This window comes from Chaetodon trifascialis, chromosome 16 (assembly GCF_039877785.1).
Source record: "Chaetodon trifascialis isolate fChaTrf1 chromosome 16, fChaTrf1.hap1, whole genome shotgun sequence".
Taxonomy (NCBI): Eukaryota; Metazoa; Chordata; class Actinopteri; order Chaetodontiformes; family Chaetodontidae; genus Chaetodon; species Chaetodon trifascialis.
Window position 1 is genome coordinate 24,037,869 of NC_092071.1, and position 14,397 is coordinate 24,052,265.

Below are 14,397 nucleotides of genomic sequence, written 5' to 3' on the forward strand. Positions count from 1 at the left end.
CTGGGAGATGAAAATGGGAGGGAGGAGGGCAAAATATGAAGCAGAGGAAGATTAATGGAGAAATGCAGATCTCATTTCATCATTTCCTTTGTTGACCTGTTGTTTTATCCATTGAGTGTATTTTATTTTGTATAATGCTTTTAAAGCCAAACAGAGCAATCAATAAAATCCTCACCATATATATACAATAACCCCTAATATACAAGAATGAGCCATTGCCTTTGCATGTTAAACTAAAATATTGAACAGATTAAAGGTTTTGACCAGCTGATGGCACCAGATGAATACTTCAATCATCATCAAAATCATTAGGATTCATCCCCTGCAACCATGAATTCAAACCATGAATGTTGATACCAAATTTCAGGTCAATCCATCCAACAGCTGTTGAGCAATCTCACTCAAAGCAAAAACCATCAACCTCATGGTGGCACTAGAGCAAAGTCTTCTTCTGGGGACCATAAATGTCATGCCAATCCCTCTGATAGTTGCTCAGATCGACAGACAGACAGACAGACAGACAGACAGACAGACAGACAGACAGACAGACAGACAGACAGACGGACGGACAGTGCCATCCAGAGGGAACACCACAGGCATGGCTAAAAATCTATTTAAAAAAAAAAAAACAACATTCTGACAGCAGGGTCAGGTTTGCAGAAAATGTACATCAACATCCTGCTCCACAACACTGTTTTTGTCACCATGGACTCACTAATGAGGACAGACACTGGCTGACTGCGGGTGCCGATGCCAGCGCTGGTCACCGCCGCCACCTCCACCTGGTAGAGCACACCCGGCATCAGGCCTTTCAACACTGTGGACAGCGTATTTCCATCCACAGTCTTGTTGATGTAGTAACGTGTTTGGTTGTCGCCACCGCTGCCCACACACCAAACCTGGTTGAGATAAAGAGAGTTGGCATTTAAATTGTTATGTTTGTGTTATGTGTGCATGTTATGCATGTTTTGTGACACTGTTATACCAATAATATTCCTCAGTTGCGAGAGTATTTGCATTTTCATTCACTGATGAAACAGTTGACTATAGGCTGCAACACTGGATCTGTTCAAAATGATATCAAAGTCAGATATTCTCTGCGTTAAATGTACAGTAGTCATTGAGCTTGACTGCCAACCAGCGTGCTGTGATGTGAGGTCTTAAAAACACAGCCATTCCTTGAGAAGGAATTATCTCTGCATGTACACTGAGTTAATATTAGGGTCATCTTTCTGAGACTGAACTGCAGCTTCTTTTATTTTGTCCACAGTCCTCCAATAACCCCTGTCTCCTTTAATCTCCATCTTTTTTCTGAATAGTATGAATTCATTTTCATAATCTTATAGTTTTTTGTGGAAGGAAGCCGTTAAAATATGTGGACGTATGTGCTGCACAGAGCATGTCTCCACTTGGCGGGGGTGTGTTTACCCTGTACTCCTGGATGATGCCGTTCTGCATCCGGCTGGGTGGAGGCTCCCAGGAGACACTGATGCTGGAGCTGTTGCTTAGCTTCACTGTCGCCACTGTAACAGCTCTGGGTGGGGCACTGGGGACTGTGAGAGGTGGGGACAGTATTCATGTCACTTCATCAACATCCTTATAGTGAGCACAATGAATGGAATAATTATCAACAAATCAGTGCAAAACTACATTAGACTAAATTGTTCAATGCAACAGAAGTAAGGACATATAAAGCACAAGTTAAGAAACATGAAAGTCACTTTCTGATGACATAGCAGTTATGGATGGCATTGCGCTGGCCTCCAGCACCACTGTAAAGAATCTGGGAGTCATCTTTGACCAAGACATGTCCTTTCACTCCCATGTAAAACAAATTTCAAGGACTGCTTTTTTTCACCTACGTAATATCGCAAAAATCAGGCATATTTTGTCTCAAAATGATGCAGAAAAACTAGTCCATGCATTCATAACTTCCAGGCTGGATTATTGCAATTCTTTACTATCAGGCTGCCCAAATTCGTTGCTGAATATTCTCCAGTTGCGCCAGAACGCTGCAGCACGTGTTCTGACAAAAACCAGGAAGAGAGATCATATTTCTCCAATACTAGCCGCTCTGCACTGGCTCCCTGTAAAGTTTAGAATAGAGTTTAAAATTCTCCTCCTTACTTACAAAGCCATAAATGGCCAGGCACCTTCTTATCTTAAAGAGCTCATAGTACCTTATTGCCCCACTGGAACACTGCGTTCCCAGAATGCAGGTCTACTTATGGTTCCTAAAGTCTCAAAAAGCAGAACAGGAGTCAGAGCATTTAGCTATCAAGCTCCTCTCCTGTGGAACCATCTTCCAGTCTTTGTCCGGGAGGCAGACACTGTCTCTACATTTAAGAGTAGGCTTAAAACTTTCCTTTTTGATAAAGCTTATAGTTAGGGCTGGCTCAGGCTGGTCCTGGACCAGCCCCTAGTTATGCTGCTATAGGATTAGACTGTCGGGGGACCTCCAAAGATACAGCGAGCTCCTCTGTCCTTCTGTCCCTCTCCATCCGCACGCTCTCATGTCCTACCACGGCGTGTTACTAACTTAGCTCCTTCCCCGGAGTCTCTGTGCTTTGTCGTCTTGCAGGTTCCCATGGACAGTGGCTGAATCTGGATTGTGGATTTCAGCTGCGTCTCCTGCCTTGGACCTGCCTGACATCCACTGCAACTGCTACTGCTGTTATTACATCCACTGTCACTGTTACTGTGACTGCATGTCTGTCTCTCTGTCTCTGTCTGTCTCTGTCTGTCTGTCTCTCTCTCTCTCTCTGACTGCATTTCTGTCTGTCTGTCTGTCTGTCTGTCTGTCTGTCTGTCTGTCTGTCTGTCTGTCTGTCTGTCTGTCTGTCTGTCTGTCTGTCTCACTCTCTCTCTCTTGCTCTTCCTCTCTCACCCAACCAGTTGAGGCAGATGGCCGCCCACCCAGAGTCTGGTTCTGCTCGAGGTTTCTGCCTGTTAAAAGGAAGTTTTTCCTCACCACTGTCGCCAAGTGCTTGCTCATGGGGGAATTGTTGGTTTCTTTGTAGATAAAAGAGCTTGGTCTGTACCAGCTCTATATGGAAAGTGTCCTGAGACAACTTCTGTTGTGATTTGGCGCTATACAAATAAATAAAATTGAATTGAAATTGAATTGAATTGAAAGTGAGCTGTGGTGGGGGTGTGGGGTGACATTTTATTGAGTGCTTTATAAAGTTAATAATGTTTTTTTGCCAGATTAAGCTACTTAGACAGGTCGATCCAAAGTCTATAAAGTGCTGATGGCAAAAAATGTCTTCTCCCTTGTTTTTAGTCTAGAGTTAGCGTCAACCAATATAAGGCTGCTGTGAACTTCAGGCAGCAGAAATCACAGTGTGTGGCAGCTGAATTTAATGAAAACAGAGATCAATATAAATAAACCCAAATTGCAGAGGATATAAAATTAACCCCAAAATGAGATAACATTACTGAGATTCATGTGGTGTCAGACAGGCTAATGAACTGCTATTTTCAAGGCCCTGCAATGTCAAAGAAAACCTAGCCTAGTTTATTAAAAGAGGTTTTCTTTGAATGTCTTTCTGGTACAGACATGTTTCAGAAGGCACCACACTGAATACCTTCTTCCGGGGTTCGAACCAGTAACGTTCGGCTGTCCTTGCCCTGGAATTCATCAAAATAGGGACGAATCTTTATCTCATACTCAGTTCCTTTGAGCAGGTTGGTGAGGATGGTGCTGCGCTCGGAGGGGGAGTTGAGGTCCTGGAGGAGCCAGGTTCCCCCGCTGGGTCGGTAGAAGAGACGGTAGCCCTGGACGAACTGAGACTGACGGTCAACCTTGATGAATTGAGGGGGAATAAAAGATGTAAGAGAGGAGAGATGGAGATGGAGAATACAATTCTCCATTCCCCAAGCCTAACTGAACCCTCAAACGCTCCTTCTCTAAATAAAACAAAGGTCCACAAAGAGCCACTTACGGTCCAGGATACTCGGATGGAAGCTGTTGTTAGTGTGACGGGATCTTGCAGCTGGACGGCCACCTCTCCCAGCTCCCTCTGCACCTGCCTGTGGTCCACTCCCTGACCTGTGGGACTCACATCTGAAGAACACACATATATTCATCTCTGCTGCCACTGCATTAGCACAGTCATGTTTTATTGGGTGGGAGAGAGGTGCAGACTGACCTTGTGTCCTGACAGGCTCAGAGATGGGGCTCGGGTCACTCAGGCCATAGACGTTGACAGCTCGGACAATAAACAGGTAAATGGTGTTGGGGAGAAGGCCGGTGATTGTGTGTGTTTCCATCTTGACCATGTCGGCTACAGTCTGCCATGTGCTGCCTGCTGGCTGGCTGTGAAAGGATGGAGGAAAAAAGGATAACAATATGATATTTACCAACCAAATTTGATACCAAATCTTAGACAAGACAGGCATTAATGTGTCCTCTCAACAGTCTTTCCAAGGGTTTTCACTGCTGGTGTTGCTGTTACACTGAAACCTCCTGCACATCAAAATGTTTCCTTGGACAGAATGTATGAACATGACTGTACTGTAAGTTGTATGTCACGTAAGCAGCAGTTCACTGTAGCAAGGCAGAGCTAGCTTTTTATTATTTTATTTCATGGTAAAATTAATGATTATTTTACAAATCAATCCATTATGGATTAATGAATGACTGATTATTTTAAGATTTTTGGTTTAGTTGATTTGTAAAACTTCAGGAAAGAGTGAGAAATGTCATCACAATCACATTTTTCACCCAAGTGTTGGACAAAACAAATATTTAAAACAGACAACACATCTTATATATAGCAGTAGTGTACAGGTGCACAGACTCAAGTGAACACAAGTACTTCAAGTTTGTACAGCACTAGAGTAAATGCACATCCCACAACAGAAAGACTATATACAAAAGACGTGTGTCTGCGCGTTTCATACTGCATTCGGGAACACTTTGCAAAGCTCATTTGATGTGCAGCTACACAATTAATCAATGCATGAGAAGATCTCCAGGCAATAGCAGGATCTATTTTTGGCTTCCTCTAATATTTCTTATCTAGTAAACAATAGCAGATGTGAGCTTGGTTCAGAGAAGTTTGTGCTCACTAGATCTCCTCCAAATGATACAATTTGCTGTCCTGATGAATAATGTAATGATGCTTGTAAGAAGGCACAGCTGCCAACAGGAAATGAGGGCATGTTCTTAGCCTTATGGCACTCCCCCAGAAGCATTATCCTGCGACTGCTCAACTCTGCGCCCTCGTCCTCACGTCTCTCCATTTTGTTCTGTGAATTTACTGTCACCTTGGCAGAGCAGCAGTCACAAAGGCCTCTCCAACCATTTGTTTGACACTTTCAGAAACCAAGGGTACTGGGGGGGCTTGTGGTGAACTAGCATCAGTGCTGAACTAACTACACAATTAGACCAAAGAGGAAAAGGACTCATGAATACTCATCTCTTGTGGGTGAGTGTGGGCCACCCTGGGCCAGTGCGGGATTCAAGGTAACTTTGTGTGGGAGATGCTCAGAGGGAGTTCATACACTCACACAAAAGGCTGCGACCCCAGAAAGAGAAAATGAATGCAGTCCCACCAGGAAAATGGAGAGTCTACCTTCCTTTATTAAATAAACACTATTACACATTGCATATGCACGCACTCACACATGCACGCACACACGCACGCACGCACTCACACACGCACGCACGCACGCACGCACGCACGCACGCACGCACGCACACGCACTCACATGCACGCACGCGTGCGTGCACACACACACACACACACACACACACACACACACACACACCCTTGCTCTTCCCTGTGCTCCTACAAACAAACCTTAGCACCTCAGGCAAAGAAATGTTATTGCAGCCATCCCACTGGCCCCTTCCAGCTGCTTTATAAAGAATCAGTTTGCGTTATTTGGAAATGCTCGGCTGCTGCCATGGGCCATGGTGGAAAGTCTAGATCTGATTAAGCTCTGCCGGTGAACCCCTCTTTATCAAATTTGAGGGACACATCTCCTCAAAACCTGCCTCTCTTCATCCGGAAGCCTCCTTCCATCCGTCCAGCCACCCATCCTGCTCAGCTAAATCTACTTTGCCCCTGATTAATCCATTCATTGAATTGTTCTGAATGTGTTTTTTGGTCTAATAATAATCAATGAATTTGCTAGCTGGACTCACTTCAAAGAGAAGCAAACTGTGAAGGAATTTATTTCGTGTGGACTTCAGTGAAGGTATTTTTCCATCCCAAAATGAAAAGGTTATCTATTCTGGTAAGACCAATTCCTTTAAAATTTAAAATGGTCAAATTTTAAGATATCAATCCAAGAATAATGCAGCTCTGACTACTGAATAAAGAGGAATGGTTCGTGACTAAATTAATTGCTAAAAAAAGCATAGAGGTAGAGCAGTGAAGGATCCCTGACTAAAAACTCTCATTTGTCCTTGACAACTGTGGAGATAAACTGATCAGGCAAAAACATGTGTCAGTTTGTTCCTGTTTTAGCATCTGCCTTTGACGTAGCCTCGCCTAAACTCACCTGAAGGCCTCAATGATGTAAGAAGTGACAGCGGCTCCTCCCTCGTGGGCGTTGGGTTGCCAGGTCAGAGAGACACTGTTTTTGGACACATCTGTGACTATGGGTTTGTGTGGCGGACCTGGCAACTGGAAGGGTTCTGTGGCTTGAGCTACTGAAGGGTCTGCACTCTCTGAAGGAGGAAGAAGAAACAAAGATGGAGGCAGAGTGAAGGGAGGTGGAAGAGAAATAAAAGCAGAGACAGGACGAGGGTGCACTTTTGATTTCACTGCAGCATCCGCCTTTAGCATTAGCGTTTCATTATGTCCTCCGTGTAATCCTGCTAATGTTGACTGAACATTTGCATCAACGTCGCCACAGGCTGAGTTCCTCACTTCTGACAGACTTCACAATGTTGCCGTTCACCACAATTATTAAATCTTAACTAACCATTTAGATGCTGACAGTCCAATAACAAACTAGAGTGTCATCAGAGGAGCTTGTTAAATCGCTACTCCTTCATTTAACGCCACTAATGAAATCTCTACAGCTTGAAATATTTTATGTTCTGAAGCCTGATGGCTGGTGGAGGAAACGAAAAGGGCATAGCCTCACAAAGCACTGTCATTCAGTTGATAGCGTGCTTTGAGCTGCAGCGGCGGCTGACAATAGCTCACCATTACAAGCCGAATGAGGACATGTTTTAACCTTTCTTAATCCCCAGAGGAGAGCCTGCCCTTTCTAAACATCATGCTTCACATTCATGAACTTGAAGACTTTTGTATTTGCAGTTAGCCCAGTAACAGCCTCAGGACAAGCAGGGGTTAAGAGTTTTAATTAGACTCAGCTATTTTCATTTGAGTAATTAAAAATTAAAAATCCCACTTCTTAGTGTGTACATCTTCTTATCTGCAGTCACACTTTAATCTATTTAGTAAAAGTGTTACACAGCTACTTCTCCACAGTTACCCAAATGAATAATAGTGCAGAAATAAAAGAGTGTTTTTTAGACACTTCCATTTTCAGCTGGATGAAAAGGGCTTTTAATCATATATCTCTGTGTTGTTATAGGTTGCCACTTCATTGAGCTGTCATTTGCATGTACTTAAATCACGCAGAGTCAATTTACCTTTGACTGTGAGCACTCCACTCCAACTTGTCTCTCCACTGGAGCTGGAAGCCAGGCAGGTGTAAACACCAGAGTCAGTTTCCTGGCAACAGAAAAATGTGTATCATTAGTTTAGTGTGTGTGTGTGTGTGTGTGTGTGCGCGCGCGCGTGTGTGTGTGTGTGTGTGTGCGCGCGCGTGTGTGAGAGAGAGAGAGAGAGAGTGAGACTGTGATACTATGTTAATGTACCCATTACCAGTGATTGAGACTAAATGTCATATCTCTCAAACCAGAATGTTTGTACTCAGAATACTGAGCAGAGGGAAGTTGGCATGGATGAAAAGCTGGCAGACCAGAGAGCTGTTATTCACACAAAGCTGACCAAGTGACTCTTTCCACTTTCACATCAAAGTAAGACTGGCTTTTTAGTATCAGTGTAAAGCAGCTTGTCGCTCCCATTGGTGCCAATATGTTTCAAAAGTGCATCTGTAATTCTGTTAAGAGCCATCACCTTTTGTCTTTTTAGCATAGCCAGAGCATCATGATGATGGCATGGTTGACACCTCTCCTTCTGGCATCATATAAGTATCTAAGATGAAAACTAAGCATGTATTGCTGACAATAGGACAATAGAGTCATGGACACATAATGATAGAAAGATGAAAATTTACATCCTTAGGCAGGTGAACTTTAGAGGCACATGGGGCTGCGTGGTTATGCGAAGCAATTTGCATGATTTTGCAGTGAAATGACATCATGAATATTGATATATCATTGCCTTATACATCAGTAACTTGATGATAACATTAAAATATTATTAAATTCAGATTTTGAAGTAAAATACAGCATTCAGCCAATACATTGGGTGTGTTTATCTAAATGTGCTCATCATTATTCTTTCATAGTGAAATAAAACTGCTTCTCTTGGGCATCAATTATTGTAATTGCACAGGAAAATTAGCATTCTCATTAAGGGAGCTCTAACATAACATTTTGCCAATAGTAGTCATTTTTTCCATAAATGATATATTCTCAGTCCACCTATTTGAAGTCAAAGCTAAAGTCAAGCTGGTGGCTTTTATGTTCCTCGTCTGATTGCTACACGGCAGAGGAGGAGAGTTAAAGGAAGGATCAAAGGACAGAATTTTAATGACCATCTAGAGGTCTAGAAATTTCTGAGGAGCCAGTCTTTATACTCAACAGCTACTTAGCATTCGAGACAGGCTATGAGCAGATGTAATTAAGAGGTGTGTGATAAATGTGCTTGTATGTGTGTGTGTGTGTGTGTGTGTGTGTGTGTGTGCATGCGTGCATGCATCCGTGCGTGCGTGAGTGTGCGTGCGTGTGCGTGCGTGCGCGCATGTGAACGTTGGCTATTACATTTTTGGGGAGGCAAGCCAAAAGCTAGACGGGCTGTGAAATTGCTTACAACAGAGGGAGATGTTGGGGGTCTCTACACTGGGGAATCTCTCGATGTCACACTGAGGCAGTAACAACTCGCCTTTGAACATGTTTCTGTTGCTTTAGCTTCATTGCTCCAGGTCTTTCTTTTGTCTTTCTTTGTTTCTTGTTTTGTTTCTGTCTTTTTGTCTCTGTTTCATTTTCAGTTTCAACAGAGCGTTCACAGACACAACAGCATTGTATGAAAAAAAAAAACATCCATCTGAACGGATATGGAGAAGATGGCCCAAACAAAAATGCTGAACCTGTCCCAACTTCTGCTGCTGTGCAATGCAATGTCATTAAAGTGCTTCATTAGCCAATAAAATACGTGCAAATGCTCACTCCTGGTAGATAATTTGTGAAGTGAATGCCGGATTTCTTCTGTTTATAACAGACGACAAAATGACTTCATGATAAGCCCTAAAACTCATCAGTTTCTCCAAATGAACTTCTTGACTTGTTTGATTGTCTAAATGTTATCTGCGAGTATACGCCACCGCCAAACCCCCTTGCATGTTTTTTTCCAGTGAAGGGCTGTTTTCAGTTTGATACCAGCTAACACACCAAGAAACATATCAATGCACCAGCAAAAGGTGAGCAAAGACAGCCACCATCAAAATTCTGAAAATATTCAGAAAATTGACTTTTCAAATGTTTTGTAGAGAGGGAAACAGATTTAACCTGTTTGGCAGGCCTCAAACAAACACATAATGTGTTGTAGTGAGAAACTGAATATGAACATACAGTAACTGTTGATTTACTAGAAAACTCCACAGAATACCTTCCACTGCGCAGGGTTTTCTTCAAAGCCCTAAATGCAGTCTGAGTCTGAGTCGACTGGTGGTGTAGCAGAGAAATGTTTTGATGGCTGTACCCAAGTATTGTTGACAAGCTCTAATACAACAACGCAGGTTTTAAAGACTCTGCAAATGTTTTATGAGGTATGAAGTGCATTCAACAGTTTGCTAAGGCCTTGAGGACACACAGTGTTTTAGTGAGAAATTAGTCTTAACAAAACCATGTTTGTTTACTTTATAAACTCCACAGAGTGTCAGATACACTCTGTCAGGTGGGCTCAATTACAGCACACTGTGTGGGCAAAGGGACTGCCTGCTTGTATTTTAATGTCAACTGCACCTGTGAGGGCTGCTGGCTCTCTAAATAGTTCTCTTGTTGCACTTTGTGTGTGTGTGGCTGTACAGGTGTGTGTAGGAGTGTTACGGTAAATCTTAATTAGTTTTTCATCTATTTTGCTGCAAGATGTTTCAGTCTTCAGTAGATTATCAATTTACAGGCAGACCCGATCCACCGCAAACACAATCAGCCTTCCCTTCTTCACTTATTCTGCAAACACAGCCCACATTATTCCCATTGAAAACCTTATACATTATGCAGAGGACGTGCAAGGCACAGCCTATCATGACTAATGCCTCTCTGAGCGGCGTGCACATCCTCGCCCATTCTCCTCTCCTGCGTCTGGGCCGACTCATCAGTAACGCTGACAGAGGAATTACTCAAGCCTAAGTGGCTTGTCAGAGCATCCTGCAGGACACTGGACAGGTGACTCTCCATTCTATACAACATCCCTCGCTGCTCCTCCTCTCTTTCTATAGGCCCTGACCTTGACTTGACCTGTGGGCTGGCTGATGGTGCTTCTGTCTGAGTGGGTAAAAAGCCAGTCCCCAGATGGTGGCGTTTGATCGGTGGATGGGGAATCAGGACGGAGGGCGGGTGCGGTAAACAGCCGAGACACCTGACCATTAATCAAGGCCGGCAGCTTTGGTTGCGGAGTGAAACAGATTGCTGAAAAATGGATGAGGCGAGAGGAAAAGAGGAGGGAGGGAGGGAGGGAGGGAGGCAGGAGAGAGGAGCTCCAAATTTAAAGAGGGAACCTGAGAATATTTATTTATTCATAGTAGTTTGATTACATCTTTGACATTTGAGATATTTCTGCTCTGCACTTCCCACACATCACCTGTCAGTCAAACAGAGTGATGTGAACTTTGGTGTCTTTCTCCTTTTCTTTGTCCACCACCTGCTAACTACCCAGTTAGCATGCGTATCAGCCATCTGCACAACAGTGCACAGAAGGTTGATAATGATGTCAGATCCTTCTTTGGGAAAGTGCAGATGTGAAATGTGATTACCGCCAATGACACATGTACACTTGGATTTAAAGTCAACACATGAACTCGATTTCCTGCTTTAACCTGATCACTCCCAGTAATCTCTCTCTCTCTCTCTCTCTCTCTCTGTCTCTCTCTGTCTCTGTCTCTCTCTGTCTCTGTCTCTCTCTCTCTCTCTGTCTCTCTCTCTCTCTCTCTCTCTCTCTCTCTCTCTCTCTCTCTGTCTCTGTCTCTGTCTCTCTCTCTCTCTCTCTCTCTCTGTCTCTCTCTCTCTCTCTCTCTCTCTCTCGTTCTCGTTGTCCGTGCAGTCGTACTCACACTCCTCGGGCTTTGTTGGAGTTCCTCCATTTCCAAACTGTCCCTCTCCTTTTTTTTTACCTTGCCATACTCGCACACCCCCTACCCAGCACCCACATCAACTGTTTAGCAGAATGGCAGTACAACCCTCTCTTTAACTCCCCTGCCAGCACCACACACACACTTCCCGTCTGTCTAGGGCGTCTTGGCACCAGTGTGAGACGTCCATAGTGTGTGTGTCTGGCAGGGATCCCAGGGTAATGGCATCTCCTCATTGCCAGTGTATGAGGGACAAACAGACCATCTGTCCCCCTCCGGGGGCCCAGATGAAATCGACTTATTTATACTGATTATTTCAGGGTTAAATGTGTTTTATGAATGGTGATTCCATTTTTTTCTATCATTCAAAAGCAAGCTTGTGCTCTGTGTTTTGTGTTTATTGTGTTTCCCACTCCCTTTTGGACTTAATTCATAGCAGAGCCCACATAAAGGGACATTTAGGGATTTTCAAGTCGATAAATGTGATGTAATGTATGTAACCTCTTAAAAATGAAAGGCTTTTGCTTATGGCTATTTGGGAAAATTATTTCAACTTATTTAATCATTTGTCATTTTGTCATTGTGGACAACAGTCAGACTGACGCTGACATCATGAGATTAGATATTAAATCAATATCAGAAAAATGAATATCTATAGTGTACCTTCTTTTTCAGTTGTATCCACATTTATTTGATAATGACAGTCATATTAAATTATTCTAAGTTTCCCAGTTTAAAACAAAATTAACAAAAGTAACTTACTTACTTTTTGCTTTTATCGAAGTTTGTTTTTACACAAGCACTTTTACTTAAGTAAAATTTATTACAATTGCAGTACAGCTGCAGTGTTTCTGTGTAATTGTGGGCTTTGAATCTTTGTTTTACAGATGGATTCAAGTGCCCAATCCCTGACATCACTGACAAGCCAGAAACTGAAGTGTACAGAACATCTCAAATGAAACAACTGATCTTTGCAAGTAATTTTGTGATCTCATCTCTGAAACCCAAAGCCTATTTATGGCCCCTTGTTATGTTTTCTGTAAAACCATAAAATCAGTCAGCATCATCACTGAGGGCATGTCTGTTCACTGTGTACTATCTAATCAAATGGAGACAAAGAGAACTTGTGTTTGACAGCTTACAATGGGTTCCAAAACATAAGCACTTCCAAGTTGGTGCTCTCAGCTGTCAAGTCACTCCCTTTTATTCCCACAGCATAAAATACGCTCTTTCTCCTTCTATGCTCTCCTCTCACTCAGCCTCCTGCTCCTGCGTCTCTCTCTCTCATTCATCCAGTCCTCACTCTCAGTGATGTATTGAGGATTTAATTACAAGTCTCAGCGATCGTTAATCATTGAGAACCCACAATCAATTAATGTGTGAGTCTCCTCGAGTCTTGCAGAGGCTGCAGTGACCTCAGGTGCTGCTTCATACCCAGGAGAGAATTCTGGGCTGAAATGATTTCATTAGCATGGAGTAAGATGGTGCTAACGACTGCTAATGGCCTTGACGAGTCATTATCATGGTGATCACGCCTCACAGATGCGGTTTTGCTACATTCCCCACCTCTTCTCCTCTTATAAAAACTTAACATTTGAGTCAGCTGTAAAAATGGCCTCTGTTTAAGTGCTTCATACTTTCCCTGTAATTAAAACTGGGTGTTTTATCACATGGAATATGTTTATCTTGCTTGAACTGCATCTTGTTTGATGTGCAAATAGTGATACATGTAGATCATGAAGGCATTTTAATGAGTTGGCTGCAATGGAGAAGCAGACATACAATGAACTGAACTATACTGAAAGTCATCACAGGGACGCTATCAGTTTAAAAGGCAAATGACACAGGTGTAAGTCAAAGGTTTTCCATGTAATGTTTCACTAGTCATATCCAAGGAATAAACTGTCTCTACAGTTTATTTGTTCAAATACCTGCAGGTTGGTGATTTGGAAGGTGCCGTTTTCCATCAAGCTGATTCGATCATCGTTTCCCAGGATTCTCTGGCCGTCTTTTTCCCATTGGATGCTGGGGATGGGATTGCCCATGATGTGGCAGTGTAACTGAGTGGTGGAACCAGGAGCTAAAGTGTGATTGCCTGGTCCCTGGCGGATGATGGGTGGGACGCGGTCTGAAGGTGCTTTAGGAACAGAGAATGAACTCAGGTTACTTTTTGAACCTAAACCTTGTGCTCCTTAAGCTCTGACAAAAATCAGCTGTGATCAAAGTGCAATTCACTGTAAAGCTACAGTATGCTTACAATTACAATTACAATTAGTCACTTCGCAGACGCTTTTATCCAAAGCGATGTGCATATGAATTCACACACAGATGGCAGTTTTGGGGTTCAGTATCTTGCCCAAGGATACTTCAGAATGTGGACTGCCGAGGCCAGGGAACTTCATCTTGGTGGCCAAAGAATGCTGCTCTAATGCAAAATCCACAACATCCTCTCACTATCCATGAGAACAACAAAACGCTGCATGGCTTTAAACATTCTGCTAAACTTCTAGGAAATAGCATTTTATCCAATCACCGTGGTCTAAATAGAAATATCGCACCTCATTTTCTGCTTCGATCCCATTACATATTCAACTATTAGACTAAACTATTGTATGCTTGATGTGTTGTGGGGAGGTTCCATTTATTGGCAGTTTCTCAGTTTGCCATCATTGTCGTGGAAGCCATACTACAGAGAAAGACACAAGTGAGGGTCTCTGTTTGCTCTTTGGGTTATACAGCATGTCTTGCCATGTGAAATGCAAAATGTCCCTATAAGAACATCCACTCCCAGAGGCTCTCCAGCCTCACTCTCTCTCTGGTCCTGCCCCAGTTCAACATGCAAATCAATGACATAGATTTTTCTTCAGCAGGAATATGTTGATATAATTACCGCCT

At 43.0% G+C, this 14,397-nt stretch overlaps 1 protein-coding gene across 4 annotated transcripts in view; it reads right to left on the reverse strand.

Moving 5' to 3' along the window:
* robo3 (roundabout, axon guidance receptor, homolog 3 (Drosophila)) overlaps positions 1-14,397 on the reverse strand; it is an 86,465-nt gene that overhangs the window by 14,611 nt on the left and 57,457 nt on the right. For all 4 annotated transcript variants that reach the window (XM_070982389.1, XM_070982391.1, XM_070982388.1 and 1 more), the window contains exons 9-16: positions 13,434-13,639; positions 7,619-7,700; positions 6,514-6,682; positions 4,152-4,318; positions 3,945-4,066; positions 3,588-3,804; positions 1,429-1,553; positions 716-899 (exon numbers count right to left, since the gene is read on the reverse strand). In XM_070982389.1, the coding sequence (XP_070838490.1) occupies positions 716-899; positions 1,429-1,553; positions 3,588-3,804; positions 3,945-4,066; positions 4,152-4,318; positions 6,514-6,682; positions 7,619-7,700; positions 13,434-13,639 (1,272 nt within the window). The remainder of the gene's footprint in view (positions 1-715; positions 900-1,428; positions 1,554-3,587; positions 3,805-3,944; positions 4,067-4,151; positions 4,319-6,513; positions 6,683-7,618; positions 7,701-13,433; positions 13,640-14,397) is intronic.